General features: G+C 41.2%; 1 protein-coding gene across 1 annotated transcript in view; it reads left to right on the top strand.

Moving 5' to 3' along the window:
• The first annotated feature begins 3,166 nt into the window (after positions 1 to 3,166).
• TTC28 (tetratricopeptide repeat domain 28) overlaps positions 3,167 to 25,471 on the top strand; it is a 157,180-nt gene continuing 134,875 nt past the window's right edge. The window contains exon 1 of the mRNA XM_014944049.1: positions 3,167 to 3,424. Within this exon, the coding sequence (XP_014799535.1) occupies positions 3,197 to 3,424 (228 nt within the window). The 5' untranslated portion in view covers positions 3,167 to 3,196. The remainder of the gene's footprint in view (positions 3,425 to 25,471) is intronic.

The following is a 25,471-nucleotide window of genomic DNA, read 5'->3' as shown; positions in this document are numbered from 1 at the left end:
GGATCCTCTTCTGCACTTCATTAGAACCTTTTTCCTTTCACTGCACTAAGGAACTTCTGCTTCTTATTTAGCGTTGGTTTAGTCCGTACGAGAACCTTCTATAACAAAGTGTTGGGCAGCCTAAACGTGTGATGCCGTCACCTTCCACTGTGTTAGTAGGAGAAGAGCAGTCGTGACTGGAAAGTGGGGATGGCTTTTTAATGAGTACTTTTTGTATTTGTGGTTTGAGCACCACAGTGACTCAGTTTTGTTCTGTGGTTCTTTCTTTTACCTAATGATGTTTTACTGCCTTACGTAGTTCTCGTGATAGCAGGAATTAAATAATAACATATTCCAGAAATTACCATCATAGTTTCCTTTAAAATAGCTTCATTTTTTTTTTTCTCGTGGGATTATTTAGCTTCACAGGATATTAGAGGCAGAAACCACTTGACTTGGACAGCGAGGACGTCTCCTCATGGATTCTCCTCCTTGTTACAGACTCACAGTGGGATCCTGGGAAGATCATTAACAGCTTTGTGTTTTCATTTGTTCCTGTGTAACAAACAGACAGAAGAGACAGCTCTTGTTGGCCTCGTGCATTCTTGAGTCTTGCTGGTGCTCCTGGAGATGGTGCCTGATGAGACACGTCCTCTCAGAGTCCTCTCTGGTGCCCAGTGACTCTCGGTGAGGTGGACAAGGCCACCTCCAGGCACAAAACCCGTGGCTGCAAGTACCTTCAGAGCTTCCTGCTGGAGACAGTTAGAGCTGCCATAGCTGTCAAGGAATCTATTCCTTGAACTAGTTATCTTCTAAATAACGCAAGTTCATGACTATTTGTGGTACTCCTGCACTTGGATGCTGCATCACTTGCTCTGAATATGAGAACAGAACTACACATTGTATTTTTAATTGTCTCTAATACAAGCCAATCCCCAGGAAATTCAATGGGAGGGACAGAGGCCACCTTTAAAATCCATCTGAGAAACTGGAGTAGTTTATTTGATATGCTGTACCCTTAAACTTGGCACTATTTACCAAAGGAACTGCTTTTTTTGAGCATTTAAACCAGAGATCACCTTGGCTGAATCTGTTGCGTACTGTTACTGGTAGGTTGAGCTACATGGTTCAAAATAATAAGTTTTGGAAGCAAAATTGTTTCCTCTGCAGTCTGCACCAGACACTGTAATAAAGGAGGAACCCAAAGAAAATCATGTTTTCTAATCTGGTTTGTGACTAACTGATCAGATTAATTTATTCCAGTCTGTGTCCTGCCACTTTCACTCTTCACGTTGATGGGAACTGGTTGTATTTAACACATCGCGATGAATTTGGTCACTTAGTGCTCGATGCAGCCAGTTCTGTTAAGGGAAGTTATAGTTGCAGTCAATTATTTAAGTTAAGGTAGCTTTATTGTTTTTAAGAATTTGAAGGAAGTTGTTCTCTGCCAAGATGATGTCACCTATCTGTCTTAACACCAATTCTTAGGGACTTTGGATATTCTCAGTGGAGCCCTTTCACGTTTGGAGTTGACAAAAATGTCTATGACAATCAAACCCCCCCAGTTTTTCATGATCAATGTACTTATAAATGAATGCTGTATGGTATGGCCACCTGGGAGGAAGTCGCAGTTACAATGTAGGTCTTATGACCACACAGAAGAACAAAACAAGTAGTTTTTTTGATCCTGTACTTGTAGTGAAAAGAAAATATCATGTAGTTTAGAAACCAGGGAGTAGTAGTGACCTGTGCTGTCCCTGGCACCGTGGTACCTCCAGCCATCCCTGGCCTTCTGGTGGCTAATGACCTTTCTCAGGGCTTCCTGATTTTTGTGTTGGAGCATCTGCTCATGTAACACCTGCTGAATCTTCATATTCTGTTCTTGCACTTCTCAGATCATGGAAAACTGACCACATGCTGAAATTTATGCTTAAACACACACGAATGTGTGAGCTATCGCACTGCGTGGTGTAAAACGACGTCTTCAGCTCAACGTTTGGGCTGTTGCTCAAAGTTTAGAAACAGTTTGGACAAACACCTGTCAGAAAAAATGGAGTATAATCATAAGGAAAAGAAGAGATTGCTGGTTTCTAATTTGATTCTTCTCTACTGTTGCTGTTTGACTTAAGGAGGAAAAAAAAAAAGAAAGAAAAGTCTATAGGCCCTTTGGATGGTTGAGACAGGATGTCGTTTGCAGCTTGCTTCCCTTTCCACCTAAAAATACTCCTCAGCTTGCTCTGGTAATGTATTTAAGCTCTGCAGTTGTTGTGGTGTGGTAACAATGTGTGATATTCTTAACCTTTTTCTGTCTGCGGGACTGAAAACAGATGACACCAATCTCAATTATAGTATCTAAACCTTTAATGAATATTTCCAAGTACTTTCTATGTTACCATGTGTACATGTTGCCTGTCACCAAATACGATTACTGCAGATTTCACAACTCTCTTGTAATCAGAGCTGTACAAAGATATTCTTGCTTTTTTTGAGGATCATTGGGAGAGAGTAGGGTAGACACAACAAAAACATTTACTGACTACAAATGACTGAGTGAGGAAAACAAGAAATGTAGAAAGTTAAATGAGAGGAGATGGGGTGTACCTGAACCAATGGAGCCAGGGCTTTCTACAGCTCATTTTAAATAATAATATTTATAATTAGAGGGTTAAACCTTTTTCCTTTTTTTTTTTTTTTGTTATTGGGTGTTGCCTGAAGTTGACAATCTGGGAGGGTGGCTCTGCCAATGATGACACATTTTAAATAATAATATTTATAATTAGAGGCTTAAACCTTTATCCTTTTTTTTTTTTTTTTTTTGTTATTTGGTGTTTGCCTGAAGTTGACAATCTGGGAGGGCGGCTCTGCAAATTATGACTGTTCTGTTGCTAAAATAAACTGTGTGCCCCGCTAATTTCTGTGAGCATACCCAGTTCCAAAGGCTCATCCTTCCCTTCCCATCCAGGAGCAGTTTGCAGTTTGCAGGTACCTGGATGTAGAGGTTTGTGAGCAGAGGTACCACTCCAAGGTCTTTTTCCTTCTGCAGTAACGCTGGTGGCTTTAATTTCTGCTGTACAGTTTCTAATATTTAGATTATTATTTTTTTTTCCTTTTTTGAGTAGCATTTCTTAACACTAATGTATCATTTCTCCCTCTCCCTTCCTCCCAGATTTCTTTCTTTGGATCGAAATCTTTCGGAAGAGGAAGCCCTGACAGTCCCATGTTGAGCAAAGCTGAATTTGTGGAGAAGGTTCGCCAGAGCAACCAGGCTTGCCACGATGGCGACTTCCACACGGCCATCGTCCTGTACAACGAGGCCTTGGGAGTGGACCCTCAGAACTGCATCCTCTACAGCAACCGCTCGGCTGCCTACATGAAAATCCAGCAGTACGACAAGGCCCTGGACGACGCCATCAAAGCGCGGCTTCTCAATCCCAAGTGGCCAAAGGTAAGAAAGTGTGTTGTCTTCTGGGGAAGGAGGAAATCCATCAGGATTATTATTCACATATGTTAACACCTAATGTCAACAAGTGCATCTATTTCTGTGCTAAAGCCTGGTTTTGCTAAAAGCTCCAGATAAGCACAGAATGCTATGGGGTTGGAAGGGACCTCTGGAGATCATCTAGTCCAACCCCCTGCCAGAGCAGGTTGCACGGGAACATGTCCCAGGCAGGTTTTGAATGTCTCCAGAGATGGGGACTCCACCACCTCCCTGGGCAGCCTCTTCCAGGGCTCTGTCACCCTCAAAGTCAAGAAGTTCTTCCTCATGTTTAGATGGAACTTCTTATGTCCAAGTTTGTTCCCGTTACCTCTTGTCCTGTCCCTGGGCACCACTGAGAAAAGACTGGCCCCATCCTCCTGACACACACCCTTTAAGTATTTATATCTTTTGTGTTTAAAAGTTGTTTGACTTTAATTTCCTGTTGGGTATTAAACTGTTTTCTGTGTAAACATACTTTTCCGCAATGGGGGTATGATACCATTTTACTATTTTAGACCAGTATGGTTTCTGGGGTGTGAAGACCAGAAATCTGTTTTAATGGTAAACACAGTCAGCATTCGGTAGCATCCAGGAACATTTTGTTGCAAAACTTCTTGAGAGGTAACGTGGAGGTTCTTATTAGTAATGGAGCAATAAGGCCTTTCAAAGTAGTGTTCGAGGAGTGTTTATGTGTTGTATATTTTGGATAAACATTTGAAGAAGTGTGTATCCGAGCATTCTTAGTTAGACCTGACTACGCAAGGAAATGTTTTGTAAAGAGTGAATGGTGTTTGTTGCCTGTTCCCTCTGGGGTTGCATCCCACCAGCTGCGGTCATTGCTCCAGTAACTGACTCACTCGGGGCCAGCCCGTTACATACTAATTGATTTCAATAGCATCTGCTCCAGATCCCATTTCTCCTGTCAACCCCTCACACAGCCTCACTGGCCACTTTAGCTAAAGGAGCAATTTAAGAGCGGATTGATCACCCAGGTTCCTCTCCTCAGAAATGACAGCAGGTAGCAACCATAATGCTCTCCATCAGCTGGACTCCAACCTACTGAAGATAAGTTTCCTTTTATTTCAAAGCAGATCACTCTAAGTCTTATATTCTGTTTATAAGTTGTTTATTAGCTTCTAGAAAAGCCTTATTGTGCACTTCTTTTAGACTTGGTTAATTACTGTACCCATACTCTAAGCACAAATCCAAACTCTGCTTGTTATCAGCACCACGTGTTGAGATTGTGTTGTAGAACTTTAAATCAACGTTGCCTGCTTTCCCTTTTTTCATTGGTCAGTGCCTGTATGTTGTCTGGATATTTAATAGTGTGTTAACTTAAAAACATGAGTATTAGTCTAGTGGCCAACTGCTTAGCAGCTACATTTCCAAACTCCCCAGTGTTGCGTTTGCTGTGCTGCTGTGAGTAGGCACACTGTTATTTCATGCCTGCATAGTCTATTTCTATATGGAAAGGGGAAGCTGTTGTATAAAAGGATAGACATAAATTAGTGTCCTTTCCACGCAGAACCAGGATATTTATTCCTGGGTACATGGATGTGTGTGAGGATTCAGTGCTGTGAGTGTCTGCTGTTTCTGCAGCTCAGGAGGCATCACTTGACTGTTATTTCATGCCTGCATAGTCTATTTCCATATGGAAAGGGGAAGCTGTTGTATAAAAAGATAGACATAAAGTAGTGTCCTTTCCATGCAGAACCAGGATATTTTTTCCTGGGTACATGGGTGTTTGTGAGGATTCAGTGCTGTGAAAGAGTCTGCTGTTTCTGCAGCTCAGGAGGCATCACTTGTCTGCTCCCTCCAGCTCCAAAGGAGTGACAGGGGTTGCGGCAGCTGAGCACATGTGAAGGCAAAAACCGGTGGTGTCTCTTCATCACAGCAGTCTGTGTGCACAGTGTCACTTCTGTCCCAGCCTTCAGCCACGTGGGAGCTGTGACAGTCAGTCTGCTGCACTGCCAGCCCTGCCTTCCTTCAGTAATCCTCTCGGGCTCTCACCAGCAGAGCCAGAGCATCCTGCAGGTGTTTTAATTTGATGTATCTTCCTGAAGGAAAAGCCTGACTTTTCTTCTCCTTCCCCCAGTCAAAATTTGGTATATTAACTCTGGAATTGCTGGAGTCAAGAAATAGCATTTTTGCGCAGACTTTCTCACTCTGTTTCTGTCTTTAGTGGGACCAGAAACTGCTTTAGAAAGATCTTATTGAAAGTGTTTTCTAAAGCTCTGCCTGCTCCTAATCACAAAAGGAGGACCACAGACCAAAAAACCCTGTCCTTTTGTTGCACCTATTTTTTGGCATTGCCACCTCAAATTGTTGCAGCACTTTAATTTGTGTTTTATTTTCACATTTTACTTTCACACTTAACTTTTATACTTTTTCTTTTCACTTTTATACTGCTGTTTAATCTTTCTTAAAGAGCTTTAATGTGTTCTCCCACTTACTTCACTAAGCCTGTCTGCAATGTACTGCTTGTATCAGTCCACATTAGAGAGAAACTCCTGCTTTGGCAGGGAGATGATTTATAAGCTTGTAAGTTTTTGGTTTTACTTTTCCTTTTTTTTGTCATTAACTTCTGTCTTGTATTACCGAATGTCTTGAAAGATTTTGCATAGATTTCTATGAAGGACTGTGTTTAAAAGAAGAAAATTGCATTATTGTCATTAAACTCCAGCTTTCCAGGTCGGTTGTCTGGATGCAGGGAGTTAGCGTATAAAAGCAGGGGTGGTTTTGCTTAGTTTTGTATCCTGTTTCTAAGAAGTCTGGTAGTGATTTACTCTAGAGCTCACTTAGATGAAAAGTTATGAAAAGACCTCAGGAAAGAAGACTTTCAAAATGCCAGTCACAGACAGAAGTACAACAAGACCTTTGAAATGAATCATTGGAATAGATTTGTGGATCAAAATAGAAAATAAGAAGGAATAGAAAATTTCTGGCTGAAATATTAGCTGTGTTAAGTCAAGACATTATTATTGGTCTGTTAAATACAGAAATAATAGACTATGTGTTGATTGACTAAGGTGGAGTAGATTAAGAAAAACAGCAATAATAATTTTTAATAATGAAGAAATGAGACTTTTTTCAGTAGACTATTATAGAGTTAAAAACATGAAATAATTCAGTTTTGATTCTAATTCTGCTATTAAATGTCCACCTGACCTTGAGCAAACTTTATTTCTTTGTTTATTCTTTTTTTTTTTTTACAAAAAGGTGAGGAGCCACTTTTACAGCATATTTTGAGCCTTATCAGTGGAAAAATTAGTGGAAAATCTAAATGATGGTGGTGTGATGATGTAGCATCTGTTCTTCTTTTATTGGATCAGTGTGTAAAGAGCATCTTACTCTGTGGTACAAAATGTTTATATACTTAGAAAGTTCCTATCGGTTGGAAATAGAAGAGTCAAAGTAGGTTTTGCAGGATTTCTGTGCTGTATAAAGCTCCACTTTGGTCCCGTTTTGTACCTTTCCTTTTCTCTTTTCCCGGTGGTATCTTTAGTTTGTTTGGGTTGATTTCACTGGGGCTGAAGGTATGGCCGAAGTGATGGCATAAACACGAGCTGAATTTCCCATCAAGGCCTGTCGTTAGCTGGATGGAAGGTCATTAGGGTGTTGAAGAGGAAGTGATTTGCAGAGGTCAGAGTTTGGCCACACCATCTGCCTTGGTTTGCCCAGGTAGGAGAGGAGTCTCCCAGAGATGGCTTGGCGGGGAGCATGCCTGGGCTTTTAAAAAGGAGCCATCGTGCTACTACAGTCATTGAGATAATGAAAAGCCACAGCTGAATGAATTATTTTTTTTATCCTCTGTGTGTCTATTCCATCTGGAATTATGATTTTCACACTCTTCTACACAGTACTTCCCTTTGTGCTTTGAATTGTTTCTTCCACACAAATCATCTGCAATGACTTAGGTTTTAGAAGAAAATGAAAAATTTTGCCAAGCTCTGTTTGTCGTTAATTTGGCTGCTCCACAATGAGAGTGGCTCTTGGCTGAAGACATCTGTATCTACAATTTGAGGCCAGTTGCTGCCACTATATCTTTGTTCTGTCTCCTGGATTCGTGTTCGGTTGGTGAGGACGAGTTGCTTTAGCTGCTGAACCTAAATCTGTGAGTCTCATCCCAGGAGGAATTCTCCGTTAAATGTTCCTTCTCAAGCCTTCAGTCCTCTCCATCTTGTCTCCTCCACTGTGGGTTTGTTAATCTCTCTTCACATGCCCTTTCCTGTTTCTGGTGAGCACCCAATTTTTCCCAGTTTCCCTGATTCTCCAAGTAATATATTTAATAAATCAGCTTTTTTCTCTTAGAATGTTTTCTTTCTTCCATATACCTATCACAAGCACGGACATCCTGGGAGCCAAAGTTAGTGAAAGTATCTATCTTAGGATAGAACTGGAATTGAATCTTATTTTTAGGATTTTTTGGTGTGGTTTTTATCCTGAATGCCATTAGCAAATTTACCTTTTATTCCTAAAAATGCCATGATACTTTTCAGCAGGCTGTTTTGTAAGAGGACAGCATTCTTGCACAAGCGTGCTGATGAGAACTGCCTCAGTGATAAAAAGCTACGTGAACAGGCTTAGAATTTCTATCAGTGACAGAAAAGAGCTTCCTGCTAGAATTAATTCTATAGTCACATTTGCAGTTATTTATCAGTGTAACTAAATGGACAATTTCAATTAAAATATTAACTAGTATGAATGGAACTGAAATACCGAAGTCTGTTGGAGACGATTTCCTGTTTAGAAATAATTCATGTTAATTCTGTTTCCACAAAATATCAGCAAGGGTGAAGAAAGGGATTGGTGGCTGGAAGGGAGTGAATTCCCAGTTAAAAAAAATTCAAGCCTGTGAACTTTGCAAAGCACAGCGTTTAGCTCTGATTTTTGGAGCTGTTAAAACAGAGACAGCCTGAAATTCTTCCTACCTTCAACACACCTGCTACAGCCTAACTGGGAAAATTAAAACTTCTGCATACAAAATCTAAGCAATTTTCTTAATTAGCCAGAAGAGGGAGCTTACCAGGTACAGCTGGTGTTTTGGTTGAAAGGCCTAAGTTTTAAACACAGATCCCATTTTCCTTTTTACTTAGGAAGTTGAAAATTTAATCTGAATCCAAGTTTTCAGAGATTTAAGCTACTAAATGTAATTTTTTTTGTTTCTTTTCCTCCTTTATCTCAGGTATGCAATTTGTTAATTCTTCCTTTTTTTAATATAATCAGCATTTACAGTGCTAATGGGGCATATCACAATCTTACGTGTGTTTGAAAAAAATGTCTTTTCCCTCTCTGACCAGGGCAATGCATGAATCTCATCCTTTCTTCAGAGGATGGCAAAAGAAGCCCAAAACTGAAAATATTGTGCATGAAAGCTGTGAAATGAGCCAGTGTAGAAAGTGAGAAAGTGGTTGTTCTTGCTTTTGTGCTTTCCAATGCAGTTGTTTATCACTTTGAATTTTCATACCGCTTACATTTTCATACATCTTCTATTAATTTTCATAGAGCTTATATTTCCAGTTAGGGTCTTGAGTTAATTTAAGTTCCAATCCCCCACCCACCTCCCTCCAGCCCAGTTCTCTCAAGACACTGAGCATTAATTCATGTTGAGTAAGTATATTTATACAAATACTTCTGCTAATCTACTGCAACTTTAAACCAAACATGAACGATGAGAAAGCGATTGAAGTAAGAAATGTTCTGATTTACTGTGGGTGCTGTGACTGCAGCGTGTTTATTACAACAGCCCATAAAACTGTTTGAAGTGTTTGTTTGAGGGGGTTGGCTTGTAAGTTCTGCTATTTTAGAAATATTTTGTGTATGTATCACTGAGAAATGCAAAGATAACAGAATATTTCAGGAATTAAATTGTGTTTTGGGAATACCCTCCAGGCAAATCAGATTAGGCTCATTTTGTTCTTTGATTTCTGCACCTGCCAGAAATGCTTCAGATCCAGCAGTTCCTGGGGTGTATTTGTTGTATTTTATTGAGTGGGCTTAACAGTCCAAGTATACAAAGTACTTCAAAGTGCACATACGTAACCCCTGTCCTGTTCTCACTGGTTTTGCTCTGCTGGACCCAGCTACACAAACCCGTGTTTATCACATCTGGGGTGGCTCCTCAGATGAAAGACGCAGCCCTGGGCAGCGTGGTCTTCTCTGCTTCTCACGTGTTTTTATGTGAATCTTTATAATAGAAAATAGATATGTTAAATAGTACAGTTGTTGTTTGGTAGAGCAACATTTTGATGTTTATGTCTTCATATTTAAATAATAAATTAAAAAAAAAAAGGAAAAAGGAATTTTTCATTAAAACCCCCCAAATCTTCCTTTCCCTCGCTGCTGTTTCTAATAACCCCTGTGGGAGGCTGGTTCCAATCTTCACATTCTCTGAGATTTTATGAAGCATTTTCTGAGTTCAGAGTTTCTTTGGGGGATGGGGAATGACAATGTCTTAGAGGGGGGAAAAAAAAAAGGACTTTCTAGTTTTACAGAATCACAGCATCACAGAGGATGGAAGGGGTCTCTGGAGATCCACCCAGAGCAGGGTCGGCTTGAGCAGGTTGTCCAACATACCTAAATTATACAGGACAGCTCATTACTCTGATACAATAATAAAGAGGTATCTGAACAAATTGAAAGGTGACATATTTAAAGAAGGATGCAAAAAAAAGTTATTTTCAAATAATCCGTTCTTGGTCCATGGGAGTTGATTATGATGGTGCGTTATTAGTGTAGCTGTATTTTGAAAGGACTGGGATCTTCCAAATAGTGAGAGAGTTACAAAAGAGTTCAGGATGGAGCAGATGGATGAGAAACAAGCTTTGATTTCTGGGGACACGAGTCACTCATTAATGCAGATTTTTTGGAGGAGGAGGCGGGAGAAGGCTAACTCCTGTCTTCAGATTTCTCTTTCCTGTATCCCCCTGGGAAGCATCCGCCGCAGAGAGCTGTTGGCAGGGACCAGCCTGGCTGCAGCCTCCTCTTACCCCGGGCTTGAGCTGCCCACGGTGTGTGTCAGCCTCTGCAGGGTGAAAATATGTGATATTTGTAAGGTGAGGAGCAAACACCTCGTTTGTTAGGTTGAGGTGTGGTGGCTGCGTCCGAATCGCATAGCCACTTCCTCAGGCTTGAAAGAACCAGGGGTTTGGCTGTTGTACTTTGAATTTTTATTTTGAAAACTTTTAATTCTTTTGCACTGAAATCTGAATTTGGTTGTCTTGACGAATGGCTAGGTGGGTTGTTATTACATCGGCCAAAGGTGCAGAAGGAAGCTGAGAAAACCCCACTGCTGGGGAGTGGGGGGAGTCTGCCCGTTTGGGGCACAGCACCCTGGGGTGCCCGTGGCTCCGGTCGTGGGTGGCTTCTTCTCTGCCAGTGGGAGTTTTGCCAGTGTTTGGAGACCACGTCTGATCTATACTTAAGTATAATCGCTCGGGAATTTGCTGCAAGTTTAAGTACTGCGAGTGCTGCTGTGGCAATGAATACAGGGATTTCCTGCCCCTCCGCTTGGGCAGAGCTTGATTTCCACTGGCTGAGTCACACCGAAATTGTCGGGGAGGGTTTTATCTTTAGAACTGGTCGTGGTTAACTTTCTGCTGGCAACACTCACCCAAACTTACCAAACAAACCCAGCAAACTCTTTTTTTTTTTTGTGTTGCCTGGTATGTAGTTTGCCAGCCTCCAGATGTGTGCAGTCTAGAAGATATCCGTAGCAAGAGAGTCATTTTGGAAAGTAGCTTTAAAACAAAAACATCAACATCAACAAAAGTGTGGCGTGCGCAGGGTTTAACAGTAAATGCTATCGTAGCCTTGTCTCAGTATTGTGGAATTTTCTAACCGCAGAAGTTTTTTCTGCCTTTGACCAGCTGGGAAAGGAGATGTTCAAAAACTTTTCTATAATAGGAAAGTAGCAGCCTCGGAGGCATCAATGGGGGTTTGATTAAGGGAACCTGTGTCCAGGTGTCAGCACAGGAGGTGACATGACGTAGCAGGGAGAGCTTTTTTTTTTTTATCTTTGGCTTCCTAAGTGTCTAACAGGAAAAAAAGCTGGCTTTATTTAAAATAAATGTCTGAGCATTTGCATCATTCCAGTTCTCAGGCTACTGGAAAAAATTACGAACATGTGGCAGAATAGGACTAAATTCGTGTGTGTCTTTATACCTAATTGGGGGGAACAGAAGGAGGTTTTAATGATAACGTTGCATGTAGTGCTGGGGAGAGATGATGCTCTGAACTTCTGCTGCCAATTGATTTGTCACTGTGACTCCAAGTTCTTCAGAAGCACAGAGAAGTTTTAAGTTTCCAATATTTTACACAGGGTAAAAATATATGATATGAATTCTATCTTTAAGAAGTGAGAACTTTTTAGTACTCAAAAGCTTGAGTAATTAATAATTGAGCTTTTTATGGTAATTTATTTTCTTGGAGAGCAAGTGTATTTTGTCTTGACTGAAAAGATTTGGGCATAACTTTTGAAATTTCAATAAAGCTCTTGTTTGCCTTTTTTCCCGGCGAAAAATCATTTTGCCTAATTCCAAAAATAACTATAAACCCTGTTTGGGTTACAAAATGGCACAGGTGGCTGTTTATAAGAGGTTTGTTGCTGCTGCTCCCCTTTGGCACGGCCCAGCCCAGCACCTTTGGGTTTGTACAGTGGGATGTAGCCCCAGCTTGGTGGGCTCTCTTTTCTCCATGAGGCTGGAAAGACTAGAGGTGTCCCGTATGACTTACTGACGTGGGTTTTTCTCTTGATGGCTTTCACCAGGGGTTTGAAGGCTTGTTCATGGACTCTCTGGTCCGGTCTCTGCAGAGAGGTCACTAGTGATGGTACTGGGCAGAGAACTTGCCAGAAGTCAAAGGACCACTTCCCACGCTGTTCCTTTTCTCACTCTGGACCTTCAGCTACCTCTGCTAGTGTCAGTGGACACAGGGCTTGGGTTTTTTTTCCCAAATTCTAGGCTTGGTTTCTGTTGCTATACAGCCTTTCGTTCCTTTCCTACTCGCTAACTCAGAAGCTCTACCACCAAACGTGTTCTCCAAACTGGAGCTTGCATGAAGGCTGCTTTTTTTTTTTATCCTTTCTTACAGGGGAAGCTCAAAGCCTCTAAGCAACTCAGTGTGTTTAATAAGAAATAATTCTGGCTAAATCCGATTGTTAGACTTATTTCACTTGAGGAATGCTGACTGCTTCATAAGAACCCTGGAGAAGTAGGATTATGCAAAGTGATTCGTAGGTAAATATCGAAGAGCCGAGCGCAGCCGTGTGTGGTCAGTTGTGAAATGTGTCTGATGTAGGAACTCGTATTTGTATTTCATGGCAGTTCTTAGGTGTGTGATATCAGAGGGGTTTCCATCCATCACTAGGGTTCTCATCATCTTGTAACGTGTCTTTGGGAAAGAGCAGGCAGTATCTGGGTGAGAATAATTAACTGGGTTTTGGCATTGATTTATGGTCTTAATCTCCCGACAGCAAAGTTGTTCATTAACAGGAGATGAAACGACTTTGTCAGAGTTGAATGCATTCAGTAATAGGACACTCACAACTGAGGTCTGACATGGGAGCAAGAACCACAGAGAGGAGTGTTTGCAGCGTTGTGAGATGCACCTTGATTTGATGTTATTTCTTTGTTCTGTGTGAGTAGCAGGAAGCCAACTGAAGAGCTCAGTAACTCGATGCTGTTTGAAGCCCAGGTCCTGGTGTTTGAGCAGCAGCGTTCCCCGAAGAGCACAGTAGGTCCCTGAATGAGGGGGAGCCAAGTTGGCTACGGATTTGAAGACCTGGGTTCAACAGTGGTGTGATGATGTGCAACTGTTTAAGCCTCAGAACAGGTAAAAATGTTAGTTCTTAAAACAGGGGACACTTTTTCATATCAAATTGGTTTTGAGCTGCAGCACCTTTTAGAGAAGAGGTGAGTAGTCTGGAGAACTGAGTTGATGCAGAAGGAATGCCCTGTGCATGTGTGACCTGAAAGGAATTAGATTGAATTACTGCCCCTTTTCATCAGGTGCAGATTTCTCTTATGAGCTTTGTTTCTCTTCTCCTCTTTGTTTAAAAATGTGCCTTTGTGTATGTAGATGGAGAAGGAATCTGAAAGAACAGAAAGAAGTTGGGGGGATTTTGAGGCGTGAGACCTTTGGGTATTTGAAATGCAGGAGGGTTTTAGATGTTGTCATGTAACTGTAAGGGAATTCAACAAAAGAGCCTGCACTGGTATTTAGTTAAGTGACTCCAGCTGTTAGACACGTGACCAGGCCTTTTAAAAGGAAAAGGGACATTTGCTCATCCTCGTGTGCTTCTGCTGCTGCTTGTGTATCTTATAAACCTACCCTCATCTGCTGCAGCAACCCCCGACAACCTCAGAGTTTCTCAATGAGTTGCAAGAAGAGTGCCCACCCTCAGTTGCATGTAGAACTTCTGAGCAAGGAATGTGACTTGACCACGTAACTTTTTTTCATGAATAGGCCTCTTGTTTTTAATTTGATGAGCAAGGAACTTTCCAGTCCTGTCCTCCGGCTTACAATCTGGCTTTAATTTGCAGAAAGATGCATTCCAGTTTTTCAGGCATAAAACTGTGTAACGGATTTTTTTGGCTTCGCTAGAGCTTGCTGTGTTAAGTTATCCTGAGGTTTGTGCATTTGTTTCTGTCTTCTCACTGAATGACAGCGTGGTCAAAGTTGGATGGGACTTCTGGAGATGACGTAGTGCGGCCCTCACTGCTGAAGGCAGGGTCAGGCAGAGTAGGTTGTCCAGGACATTGTCCAGTTGGGTTTTGAATATCTCCAAGGATGGAGACTCCACGACCTCTCTGGGCAACCTGTCCCAGTGTTTGACTACCATCTCCAATGAAGGCAGGGTCAGGCAGAGTAGGTTGTCCAGGACATTGTCCGGTTGGGTTTTGAATATCTCCAAGGATGGAGACTCCACGACCTCTCTGGGCAACCTGTTTCAGTGTTTGACTACCGTCTCCAAACAGTTTTTTCTTATGTTTAAATGGATTTTCTTGTATTGCAGTTTGGGCCTGTTGCCTCTTGTCCATTCACTGGATACCACTGAGAAGAGTCTGACTTCTTTTATTATCCCCCATCAGATATTCATACACATCAGTAAGACTCCATTCTGCCAAAACTTTTCCTTTTCTGGGTTAAATGACTGAAGGTGTCTCAGCTTCTGCTCGTGTGACTGATGCTCCAGGCCCTTAATCATCTTGTGACTTTTTCCTTGGCTTGGTCCAGTCCGTCCGTCCCTCTCTTGTGTTGGGGAATCCAGAACTGGTCACAGCACTCCAGATAGGTTTTTATCTTATATTCTCATTATATGAAGATTTACTTGTTAGGGGGTTTTGTTGCTGATGTTTTCAGTGCTGCCTTCCCATCCCTTCCTTTTTCTCCTCTTCTAGTAATTTTTTTTTTTTTTTCCTTTTTTTCTGGTAGAGTCAGTCTGGACCATGTTCCAAAATTAACATCACTAATGTAGTGTCGGAAGAATGCTCTGTGTCTTTGTCTATTTACTTACATTAAGACACTTTTGCTTACTTTTTATCTGTCTTTCTTTTTAGTCCGTGTTGGGGTGGATCTTAATAGTGTGTGTTGTTTATTGTGATTAAGGGACTGATGAAGTTTTCTCAGCTTTCTGTACCCTCCCTCTTTTGTAGTGCTGCTTTTGGGTAATTCTCTTGAATATAATTCCAAGTTTGGGTACTCTTTATAGTAGGATGTCTACATTGTTTTTTCCCTGCGTTTCATCTAACACATTCTTACCTTCTGCAAAGTGGATGGGGTGGTTCCGTTCTCTTTTTACCAGTTGGGAATGGAGAGAGGGAGAGTATTTGTTCTGCTGTTTAGTGATAACTTGTGTTAGAGCCAAGCCATGTTGTTCCATCCGTGTAATGTGGGTCTGAAGGAGCTGCAGGCGCTGAGATATCTGCCCTTTGGCTTTACATCACAGTGGTGTCACCATATTGCTCTTGGATCTGGATCTAGGACTGGTGTAGTGCTTTTTATTCCTCATATATCTGAATACCCAATGCACAAATGCAGAAATAACTCTGTATTTCAGAAATGAAGCTTAAGCTGCAAGGGTCAAGCAAGAAAAAGGATCTTGTTACTTGCTCATTGAGAGTCAAACACGTAGCCACTAGGTATCATTTTAAGAAATTTGGATTATTTTCATTTATTTACACAATACTAGATTTTTGTACCCAGTAGTTTTTGACTAAAACCTTAGCATTGGTGTTACCTCTTTCTCTCACCTCCCCAGACCTTGAAGAGTTAGTTGCCAGATGACTTAGCTCTTCAGTGGTTTCTTTTTTCAATTTGCTGCTTCTTAAAAATGAGATATTTGTTCCTAGTTATGTTTCACTGTAGAAAAACTGAGTTTCCTCATCTTGGAGATACATTTCTTTCTCAGTATTATCATAGTGGTGACTCATGGTCTGAGGTTGAGGAATCGTGCAGAATTACAGTGAACGCAGCACACATGAGAGGGCGCTCTGTGCTTAGGTATTTCAGGAGTTGTGACTAGGATCTAATTTAAATTGTATATAGATATTCACATTTTTTAGATATTTCTAAGAGGTATTTCATTATTTTTTTTTTTCAAAGTCTTTACTGTTCATTCGGCCTTTTCTTTTTCTTTGACATCAAACTGGATATGGCTGGCATGAGAGCGCCAATAAATCGGGCTCCCTGAGATTGTAACGTGTGTCACTGATGCAGAGCAGTGGAAGGAGAGCAGCTCTGTCTTATATGTGCTTTCTGGAATAGTTTGCTTTAAATATACATTTGTTCGTTTTAGCTTTTTTTATTGTTTGCTCTATTTTTTGTTACCATAGTGCCTGTAAGCTCCTTGTTCCCATTTATTGTTCCTTTTGAGACATTTACGTTCCTTGCAGCGTTGATTAATTGAATCACAAACAACTGTGCCTCAGATTTTATTTTTTGGTTTCGTTCTACAGAAAATAGCCCTATTTTTGTGAGGTGTTTGGCATCCTGGGTTTATACCAACTCCCTGAATTAGTGATGTAGTTCTGGCTGCCCAGGGACTAGAATTTGAGCAGCACAGGGGAGAGTGTCTCAGACACTGAGGATTCAAAGGGCTGCAGGGAGATTGCCCATTTCTGGAGAGTTACCGGTAGGTGGCTGTCGGGCAGTGGAGAAGAGGAGGGGATTCGAGGATGCTGGACCCGGATTCTTCTGTAAGAGACAGGAATGCTGTTGGAAACCTGCATCTCTTGTTTGGGTTTATGGGCTGATACAGCCTGAGCATCACCGGACCCTCATCACAGTCCTGTGACCTCAACTGATCTCTGAGGAAATGAAATGGAACAGAGAGTTTGGGAGAACAAGTAGACAAGAGAAAATAATAACAATGGAGGAAGCAGAAAATTGCCTTGACTAACAAGTCAGTAGGAAACACTTAATTACGCCATTTACACAGTATACGGCACTGTGCCAAGAGCAAGAAAATGCCACTAATTAGCGGTGGGGTTTGCGGAGAGCTACATAACAACCAAAGGTGTGTTTGTGGCTTAACAGTTTTGCCTTGTTGGCCTTTCAGCACAAACCAGGGTTTATTCAGGTAACGTTATTCCAACCATCTCACTTCCCTGGAGCCGAGTAGGATGTGAGGTGTACATGAGAATGTACATGGTCTCTCCTTTGCTCCAAAGGGCAAATTGTAAAGTCTTTCTGTTATATGGAACAACAGAACTCAATTATTAATAGTTTGGCTAGTATCCACTAATAGAGAATTTGCCCCTGAAATTAAAAAAAAGAAAAAGTTGAACAATACCAATGTTTCCATCATATAATGACCAGATGATCTAGTTTCGGTTGTAGTTTCTGGATTTAAGTTAATTTTGAACTCTTTCCTTTTCCCCTTCACTTTGGAATGTCAAGTTTGTGTCCTGGAAGTCAAATAACTGAATTTCTCTACAAGTTATTAGAAGTCTGTCATAAGTTCCCAAACATGAAATACAAGATTTGTAAGCTCTTCAGTGCAGTTATTTTTATAATTTCTGATGACTTTCCCAGCCGTTGGCAGTGGTGAGCGAATTCCTGGGTTGCTTTTTTCATTCTAAAGCTGTTGAGGAGCCAGCTCATAGAAATAATAGATCATATGAATATTGATGTATATAAAAAGGTATAATAAAGGCATTCTTTTTTGTCAGTGTTCCAGTATTTGAGAATATTCTCACCAAACTGTGTATCTGATGGGTTTTCTTAGTCTTGCTTTGGGCACTGGTAAGATCCTGTTCAATGTGCTCAACAGGCCCATAACTGAAATTTATTCCTTTATTTTTTTGTGTGTTTGAATTAATACAGTGCAGTCATGTGTTAGACAGACCTCTGCTCACTTCCTCTAGTGGAAAACCCACTTTTTATTTGGACAAATGTTAAATTTATGGCTTTATGATGCATTTTTAATGGACTTCTTCAAAAATGTATAGCAAGCCCTAGTTATCCCGCATGCTAACGGAGAGAGAATGTACTTTGATAAAACCTTTGTTAATGGAAGCTCATCTCGTACGTGAAGTGGAAAGGAAACTTCTTGAAACGCTGCATTAAATACCTACTTTGGGCATAATTTTCCATCCATTCACAGAGTGAAAAAGAAGATGTAATTTTTGCAATGGGTTATGTAGTCTGTATTTTCCTCATTGTGGCTATCTGTTTGCAGATTTTTCTCCTTCACAAAGATCTCACAGAGTGAAAAAGAAGATGTAATTTTTGCCATGGGTTATGTAGTCTGTATTTTCCTCGTTGTGGCTATCTGTTTGTAGATTTTTCTCCTTCACAAAGATCTTCTTATATGCTTGAAAAGTCAGTAGTTGTTACGGTGTGGTCCTTTGCTTCAAACCCTTCCTTGCTTCATTTTCCATAAATCTTAGGCAAAATTGCTTTTCCTTGCCTGGTTTCCATGTTCGTTCAAAATACAAGTCTGATTTCCCGGGGGGCTAATCGGAGAAGGAATGGCACCTGTGATGTGCTGCAAAGTTGTTCTCATCCTCGTGATGTTAAAAGTACAGGGTCTTGGGCTGGTGAGTCTCTGTGCTGTGGTTTGGTGAGAGTACAGACCTTGTGGTCGTAACACAATACAACATATTCCTCAATATTATTGCGAGGAGAAGTAACAGAAAACCGTCCTTATTAATCTGTGCTATCCTTTTACCCCTTGTTTTATTTCTCCCAAAGCTTTCGTGCATGTGCATTTCCATTCATACCAAATTCCTGCTAATATGAATATTTTTGTTATGAGCCTCTGCAATGAATGGTTATGGCCATATCTTTATAAAATTGTTGTATAGCATGAAATGCCCAATATTTCTCAGCTCCCTGAATGTTCTTAACTTCTTTTTGACTTTGCTTCTACTGTTCTTTGATGTTTAGCTGTGTCTTTCAGGTGCTAGACACAGATCCAAAATGAGAGTCATAAAACAAAGTAGAAGACAAACGAGACAGTTTACTTTTATAGCACACACAGAGCATTTCTGTTTCAAAAGCAGTCCTTTGTGATTATTCTGACCACAAGACCGTGAGCCTTTGTAAGATCATAGCAAGACCAGGCACATCTAGCAGAGAGGTATGTTTAAGGTCCTGCTGAGGATGCAGGAATCATGACCATCAAGTCTGTCATCAGTTCAATCTAAACTCCTCTTTACAGGATTTGTCATCTTCAATCTTTATTCTGTTTAAAAAAGAACAAATAATGGTAATAACATGAACAACTTTTGTAGTACAGGGTAGTCAGTGAAGAATGGAGAAAGCCGCCCTCTGTCTCTTTGAATGCTCCATTCCCTTCAGCCAATTGATGGTGAATATCAACTCTTCTTCCATAAGAACTGCCATGTGGGATCACACTGAAGAATGGAATGGACTGGAGTTTTAACACTGGTGGGAATGGGATGTTTAAGGAAACAGGAATGTTTTCCTGGCAAACATTCCTACTTGATGGCTGTCAGAGAGATGCAGGCGCTTTCTGCCCTAGGGGTTGCATCTGAGCCGTTGTATTTTCATTATCGATGACGGACTTCTCCTCAAGAACTTAACAATTTCTGAGCCCATTTGCTCTATAGAACCATAGCACTTGGGAGAATTTAGTTTCATCATTTGAAGTGCTGTGTGAGAAGCTGGTGAGGGGTGGTTTTGCAGCCATCCTGGGGTGAGGTTCAGGTGGGGTGCTGCTGACAGCCCCCCTGGGCACAGCCTCCCACCGCTGCACCCCTTGGGCTTCGGGAGTAATTCTGGGCACATTCCCTTAGCTTTATTTTCTTGTTATTGTTTCTCGGATCATAAGTCAGTCTTCACTGGGCCAAAATGAAAAATGACGGTCCTCCCAGTCCTCCTTTGCTTTTCTTTTATCAGCTGCGTAGGGATGGAAAACCATCAATCTAATATTAGATTCCGTTGTAAATGTAACCTTCAGCCTCCTGCAGTTATCACGCAGGAATACACGGGAGCTCCTTGATTAGCTTTTGTTTTTCACTGCTTGGGCATCTTGGTTTTGCCTCCGATAGTTCTCCTGCAGCGAGCCATAGTGTTATCAGAGGTTTGTAGTCACTAATAGCGATTTATTTTAATGACAGTTTCCCTGAATCCCCTCCCGTGCCTTTAGAGATGTGTGACAAGCTTCAAGGCCTCTTACTCATTTACATCTTTGCGAGGAACACGGAGTAGTACTTTCACTCTGGAGAATTCAGATGTGCTACACGCTCATGTTTATTTTATGTGGGTACATTTCGTTAAGTTACCATTGTTACCAGCATGTTCAAGGAAATTACTTTTTATCATGAGTCGGGTGGATATGAAATGCGTGCGACTGTATTTCAGGGAGTGAATTTTTCATGATTATAGCCCATGGGTACTAAATAAAAAATGTCAGCTGCTTGGATTTGGTCGCACTGTAAAAGTGTGCCTAGAAATAATGGATTCGGTAACTGTTTGGGAAAGGAGAGCTATAGCCCTGAACCCTCCTAGGTTTCAAAGCAGAAAATATGTGCACTTAAGTGTAGAGGGAAATGTTTGGTGTTGCAACGTACGGTCAGCACAGTTTTGGAAAGCTGTAGCAGAATGCAGCAGAAAAGGAATGTGAATAAGAGGAGTGTGTATAGTAAACAGAGCTTTTTAGAGCCTAAATTAATATTCCAGAGAATAAAAAAGAAATGGGTTGCCTGTGTGATTTCATGCCCTCCCACATTTGTTCTGCTTTGTCTCACACTTGGGCCACGCTGAAGAACGAGGCTGAGTCTGAAGTCTGCAGAGAGAGGAGTCGTAAGCATCGGAGCTATTAGTTAATGATCCAAAACAGCAACTCTGTTCTGGCTCAGAAACATCCATTGTCTCTTACTCTCACACAATTTCTCCTCCTAAATACTAATGCTTTTCTTTACTTTCTCCTCCTGCTTCCCCACACAAAATTGTACTTAAACTAGACCAAAAAAATCCCCGAAAGGTTAATTTTTCTTTTTGGTGATTTAGAGTGCTCAGTACTGTTAAGTACAGTGATAAATCATTTCTGGACCTATAAATATTTTTATGCATTTGTAAATACGTTGCGCATTGTGTTGCTCTTGGTGCTTAATAAAATAGGGAAATTTAAAATTTGAATGGAAATAATCATCTATATTTGACTGCAGCTCCTGTGAATTCACGTTTTATAAAATCGCACTGTAAAACAGAAAGAAGCAACTTGTGTGCAGCAGAGCTACAAATCTTTGTTCTATTAATCTGAGAAACGAAGACAGTTTTTCCAGTAAGGTAAGTGTGGTGAGGTGGCTGGTCTTTCACGTGCTGAGGCCTCTGGAGGGGCTTTATGTTCATTTAGCTTAAGGTTTTGTATTTTATCACAGCAAAGATAAAGAAAGCAATATTTATGTTTTACCTGAAGTCCCTCTGAGAATACGTCTACGTATTGCTACAAACCCCCAAAATCCTAATAGTCCAACATACGGAGAGTTTGTTATCTAATTGTTTCCCTTTGGTGAGCACCCCAGTCCCTCAGTGCCTGAAGGAAACCCTCGTCTCTTCAGCTGAATTGAGAAAAAATTATAATTGGGAACCAGTAGACTTGTTAGGTCTAGTTTCTTCTTTTCACTGTTCAAATATTCACGCTTCACATGTGTGGCCTTCATGTCCAGTCTAAGACTGCGCTTGAGAAACTCACTCCAGAGATGAGGTAGTTACCTCATCTTTGCTGTCTTTTAATGAGGTGGCGATAATAAAGATGGAAAAACACATACCCTTTGTGATCGAGAAGTCCAAGGACTTTATTGCTGGTTATACACAGGAACCAGGCACAAGAAAATTTTGTTAGTCTTGGAACGTTTCCCACCTGCTAAATATCTAAAAACATTCGACAATATCTAACAGGTTTCTATTTTACTTGAAAACAAATACAGGATATGAATATTTCTCTAGTAATGTAGAGCAAGCTAAATTTGCAATCAGGAATTTGAACAGTTGTCCAAAACAACTGGCTTTTAAAAACTAAAGCACTCCCAAACACTCACACCAGCAAAAGTTGTTTTGTTTTTTTTATTCCCCCCTCACAAAAAATTAACCATCTGCTCATTAGACGTGTTACAAATGGAAGAGTCGGAACGGGGCTGGTGTGACTCCCAGCTTCTTGGCAGAGGCCGAGGGACGTAAGTAGGGTTGAGTAGTACTTTTCAATAATAATAAGTGGGACAGACAGGCCTATATCAGAAATAACACAACCATGTGAGAACTATTTACATTCCAGCGATGCCTATACTGCACGCAGAGCAAGTTTAATAGCCAGTGAGGAGGCCTCTACCACATGTTGCAGGCGTGTTGAGCACTGCAAACCAGTGGAAGACTATTACGAAATTTCTATCATTCACACCAATAGAGAACTCGGTCCTCTGTGAGCTTCCAGTCCATGTTCCATGCCTGTTTTAACGTAGAGTTACCGAATGGCTCAGGTTGGATGGACCTCTAAAGACAATTGAGTCCAAACATATGCTCCTGAAAGCAAATGTGCAATGTAGATAGTTTGTGTCTGGGGTGTACAATTTTTTTGGAACACGGTGGTCTGCCTAAGATATGGAGGAGAATTTATAGAATTATAGAATTGTCTGTGTTGGAAGGGACCTTTAAGATTATTGAGTCCAACCACCAACCTAATTCTGATAAAACCCATCACTAAACCATGTCTGTAAGCTCTATGGCAACCCGGCTTTTGAAAACCTCCAGGGATGGTGCCTCAACCCCTTCCCTGGGCAGCCCATTCCAAGGCTTAAGAACCCTTTCAGTGTTAAATTTGTTCCCAATATCCAATCTGAACCTCCCTTGGAGCAACTTGAGGCCGTTTCCTCTTGTTGCATGGCCTGTTCCTTGGGAGAAGAGACCGACCCCCCCTGGCTACACCCTCCTTTCAGGGAGTTGGAGAGAGCGAGAAGGTCTCCCCTCAGCCTCCTTTTCTCCAGGCTGAACACCCCCAGCTCCCTCAGCCTCTCCTCACAAGACACGTGCTCCAGACCCCTCACCAGCTCTGTTGCCCTTTCTAACCGAAATTTTTTAATTTCAATGCCTGACTGAGGAGCAGGCCGAGACCTGTGCATCCAGCACGCACTTTGATGGCTGTACTGGTGGAGGAGCATGTGGGCGATGCCTTCTGGTGCCTAACGTTTTGTGGTGAAGCCCTCGTTAGGGGTATCTTAAAACTACAGAAAGCGACGACTTTCAAGGTACTGCCAATAAACTCTGGGCGGCTCTGGGTTGACCTGCTTCCCAAATCTGCTTCAGGTATCTTTTACAGTCAAATATCTCTTCAAGATATTGTGAAAAACAAAAATGAAGGAAACACATTTTGAAGTCTAGATTTTTGTTATTGTTTTAACTGTGAGGAAACTGGGGAAACTGGCTGATGCACTTGAAAGGATTAATTAAGATAATTTTTAAATTAGTTTGATTGGAGATGATTATAAACTTTGCTGGGAAATGAGAATTCCATGAATATTCTAGTTTTTATGTAACTGAATAGTAGTTGATGCTGAATAAGCAGTAGTGCTTGGAACATTGACACTAGTCAGGAAGACAAATATGCCGAGTGAAACTGACCTTCATTCTGAAATGAACAAGGGTAATTGCTAATAGAGAAGATGATGAATTAAGATTATCTTCTATTGAGCTGGTACCTCTGCTGACTGCAGCTGTCCCAGCAAGAGTCAAGCATATGGTGATGGAGAACACCTCTCCAGGCATGTGGAGAAAGGGGGGGACACACTGCTATTTACTGAGGGCCTCGTTAGCCCCCTCGATTTTGCTGTAGCCATTCCAACAGGGAAATTAATCATGTTGGGCCTATGTCTCAATCTAGGCGTGCTGCATTGCATCCTAATTAAACACGTTAGTGCTCCATCTCTAGGATCACAGGGTAACTTTTCCTTAAACCTTGTATAATGGCTCTGTCAGGAGAAAGTTGCCATGAAAACAGATACAGAACTGAACTTCAGGCAGAGAAATTCAGCTCCTCTGACATGTACTGCTTTTTTCCGTGAATTGCTGGTACAAGTGAGGAAGGACCAGAAATATTCAGAACTCCCCAAAGTGTTGTTAAAACAAACCAACCCTGTGATAGTAGGTCTAGGAGTGCAAGGGTGGCCCTTGGGATCTCTTCCTTGTTTCAGTGTCTTTTAAATCGTATTTCTAAGGTCTTCTACTTTACCTGCAATTGGGCTTCCATTTATATATTGTGTTTGTTTCCCCACCAAGAGTAAAATAGAAAATACGTAATCACTGGAGTATCATGTGTGACAAATGGAGATTTTTCTGATTGAAGATTAATTGCTTTCAAACCTGTTTTTCGCCTGTTTTAGCTGGGGTTGTTGGCATTAACCGTGTCTCTAGAGTTGACCTTTTAAGAGTAGTCTGAAGCAGCCATCAGTAGCTACAACTATCATTGTCTGCTGCCAAATGCGGCAGTTGAAGCTTAGAAGCCTTTTAATTAGGGTTGGAAATAGGAAGAAAATTGCCTTTTCATTTAGAAGGGGGGTGACTTGAAATCGTGCAAATGCCCTCATTTTTCTGTTCTGGAACATTAGACTGATAATCTGGAAGCACTTTGGTGGCAAGCAAAGGAGGTTTCAGCAGAACCACTATATCTAGAAATGCAAGTAGTATCTTGGGAAAAATGGATTTATGGCCTGCTGTTGCCTTGAGCCAACCTGCTTGTTAATTTGTGATAGATCAAGCTTCTAGCTTTTGTCTTATTTCTGGGGGTAACCTGGGAGTGACCCGTGACTGATGGGCGAGTTGGCTCTCTTGGTCGGGAAACTGCTTTGCATGAGAGGAAAACTGAATTTTTCATTTTGAAACCTCAGTCTGTTGCAGTTTTTCCCCCACCTTCTGAACTGCTTTAGGGTTGACAATTAAGCCTATTTGAGTAGAATCACACCTGGAAAGTGTGTTTTCCAGGGAAATCTTACAACTGCGCTTATCTCTCATCAAAAAAGCTTCAAAAAATGAATAAGTTTGTGTGTTTGTGAATACATGTGTGTATATATCGTATCTCGCAATGTCTGCAAAAATGGTATGAAGCAAAATAGAGGAAATTAAGTGATAAATAGCTGTGAATTACTGCCTTTAGAAGTCCTTTGAGTGATCGTGACCTCATGGATGATGAGCACAAAGTACAAACTTCCCCGATAATACGTTGCACACAGTTTATGTGTAGTGGAATATGTACATTTTAGAGAGTAACTGGAGTCCTCCCTTATGCTGTGGGTCATGATGCGTCGGCATCTTCGTCCCTGCGATCAGAGAGGAGCTGCTGAGAGGGAGAGACTTCGCTCTGACCCGGCAGCAGCTCCTGAGCTCGGGGCTGTCCACGTTGCTGGTGAGTGTGTAAGTCGTGGGCCTTTCATCTTGGGCACATCTCTGCCTTTTTATCTCTAAAAGCTCTGGAAAGATTTAGTTACGACTGAGCATAAACATTTTTTTGAGAATAGAATTATTTTGGCTTGTCCTACAAGGTAAAACCTATTTTCTTGA

The sequence above is a fragment of the Calidris pugnax genome, unplaced genomic scaffold, assembly GCF_001431845.1.
Source record: "Calidris pugnax isolate Ruff unplaced genomic scaffold, ASM143184v1 scaffold138, whole genome shotgun sequence".
Lineage (NCBI taxonomy): Eukaryota > Metazoa > Chordata > Aves > Charadriiformes > Scolopacidae > Calidris > Calidris pugnax.
The sequence above is the reverse complement of the archived record's forward strand: the minus strand, read 5'-3'. Positions and strand labels throughout refer to the sequence as shown.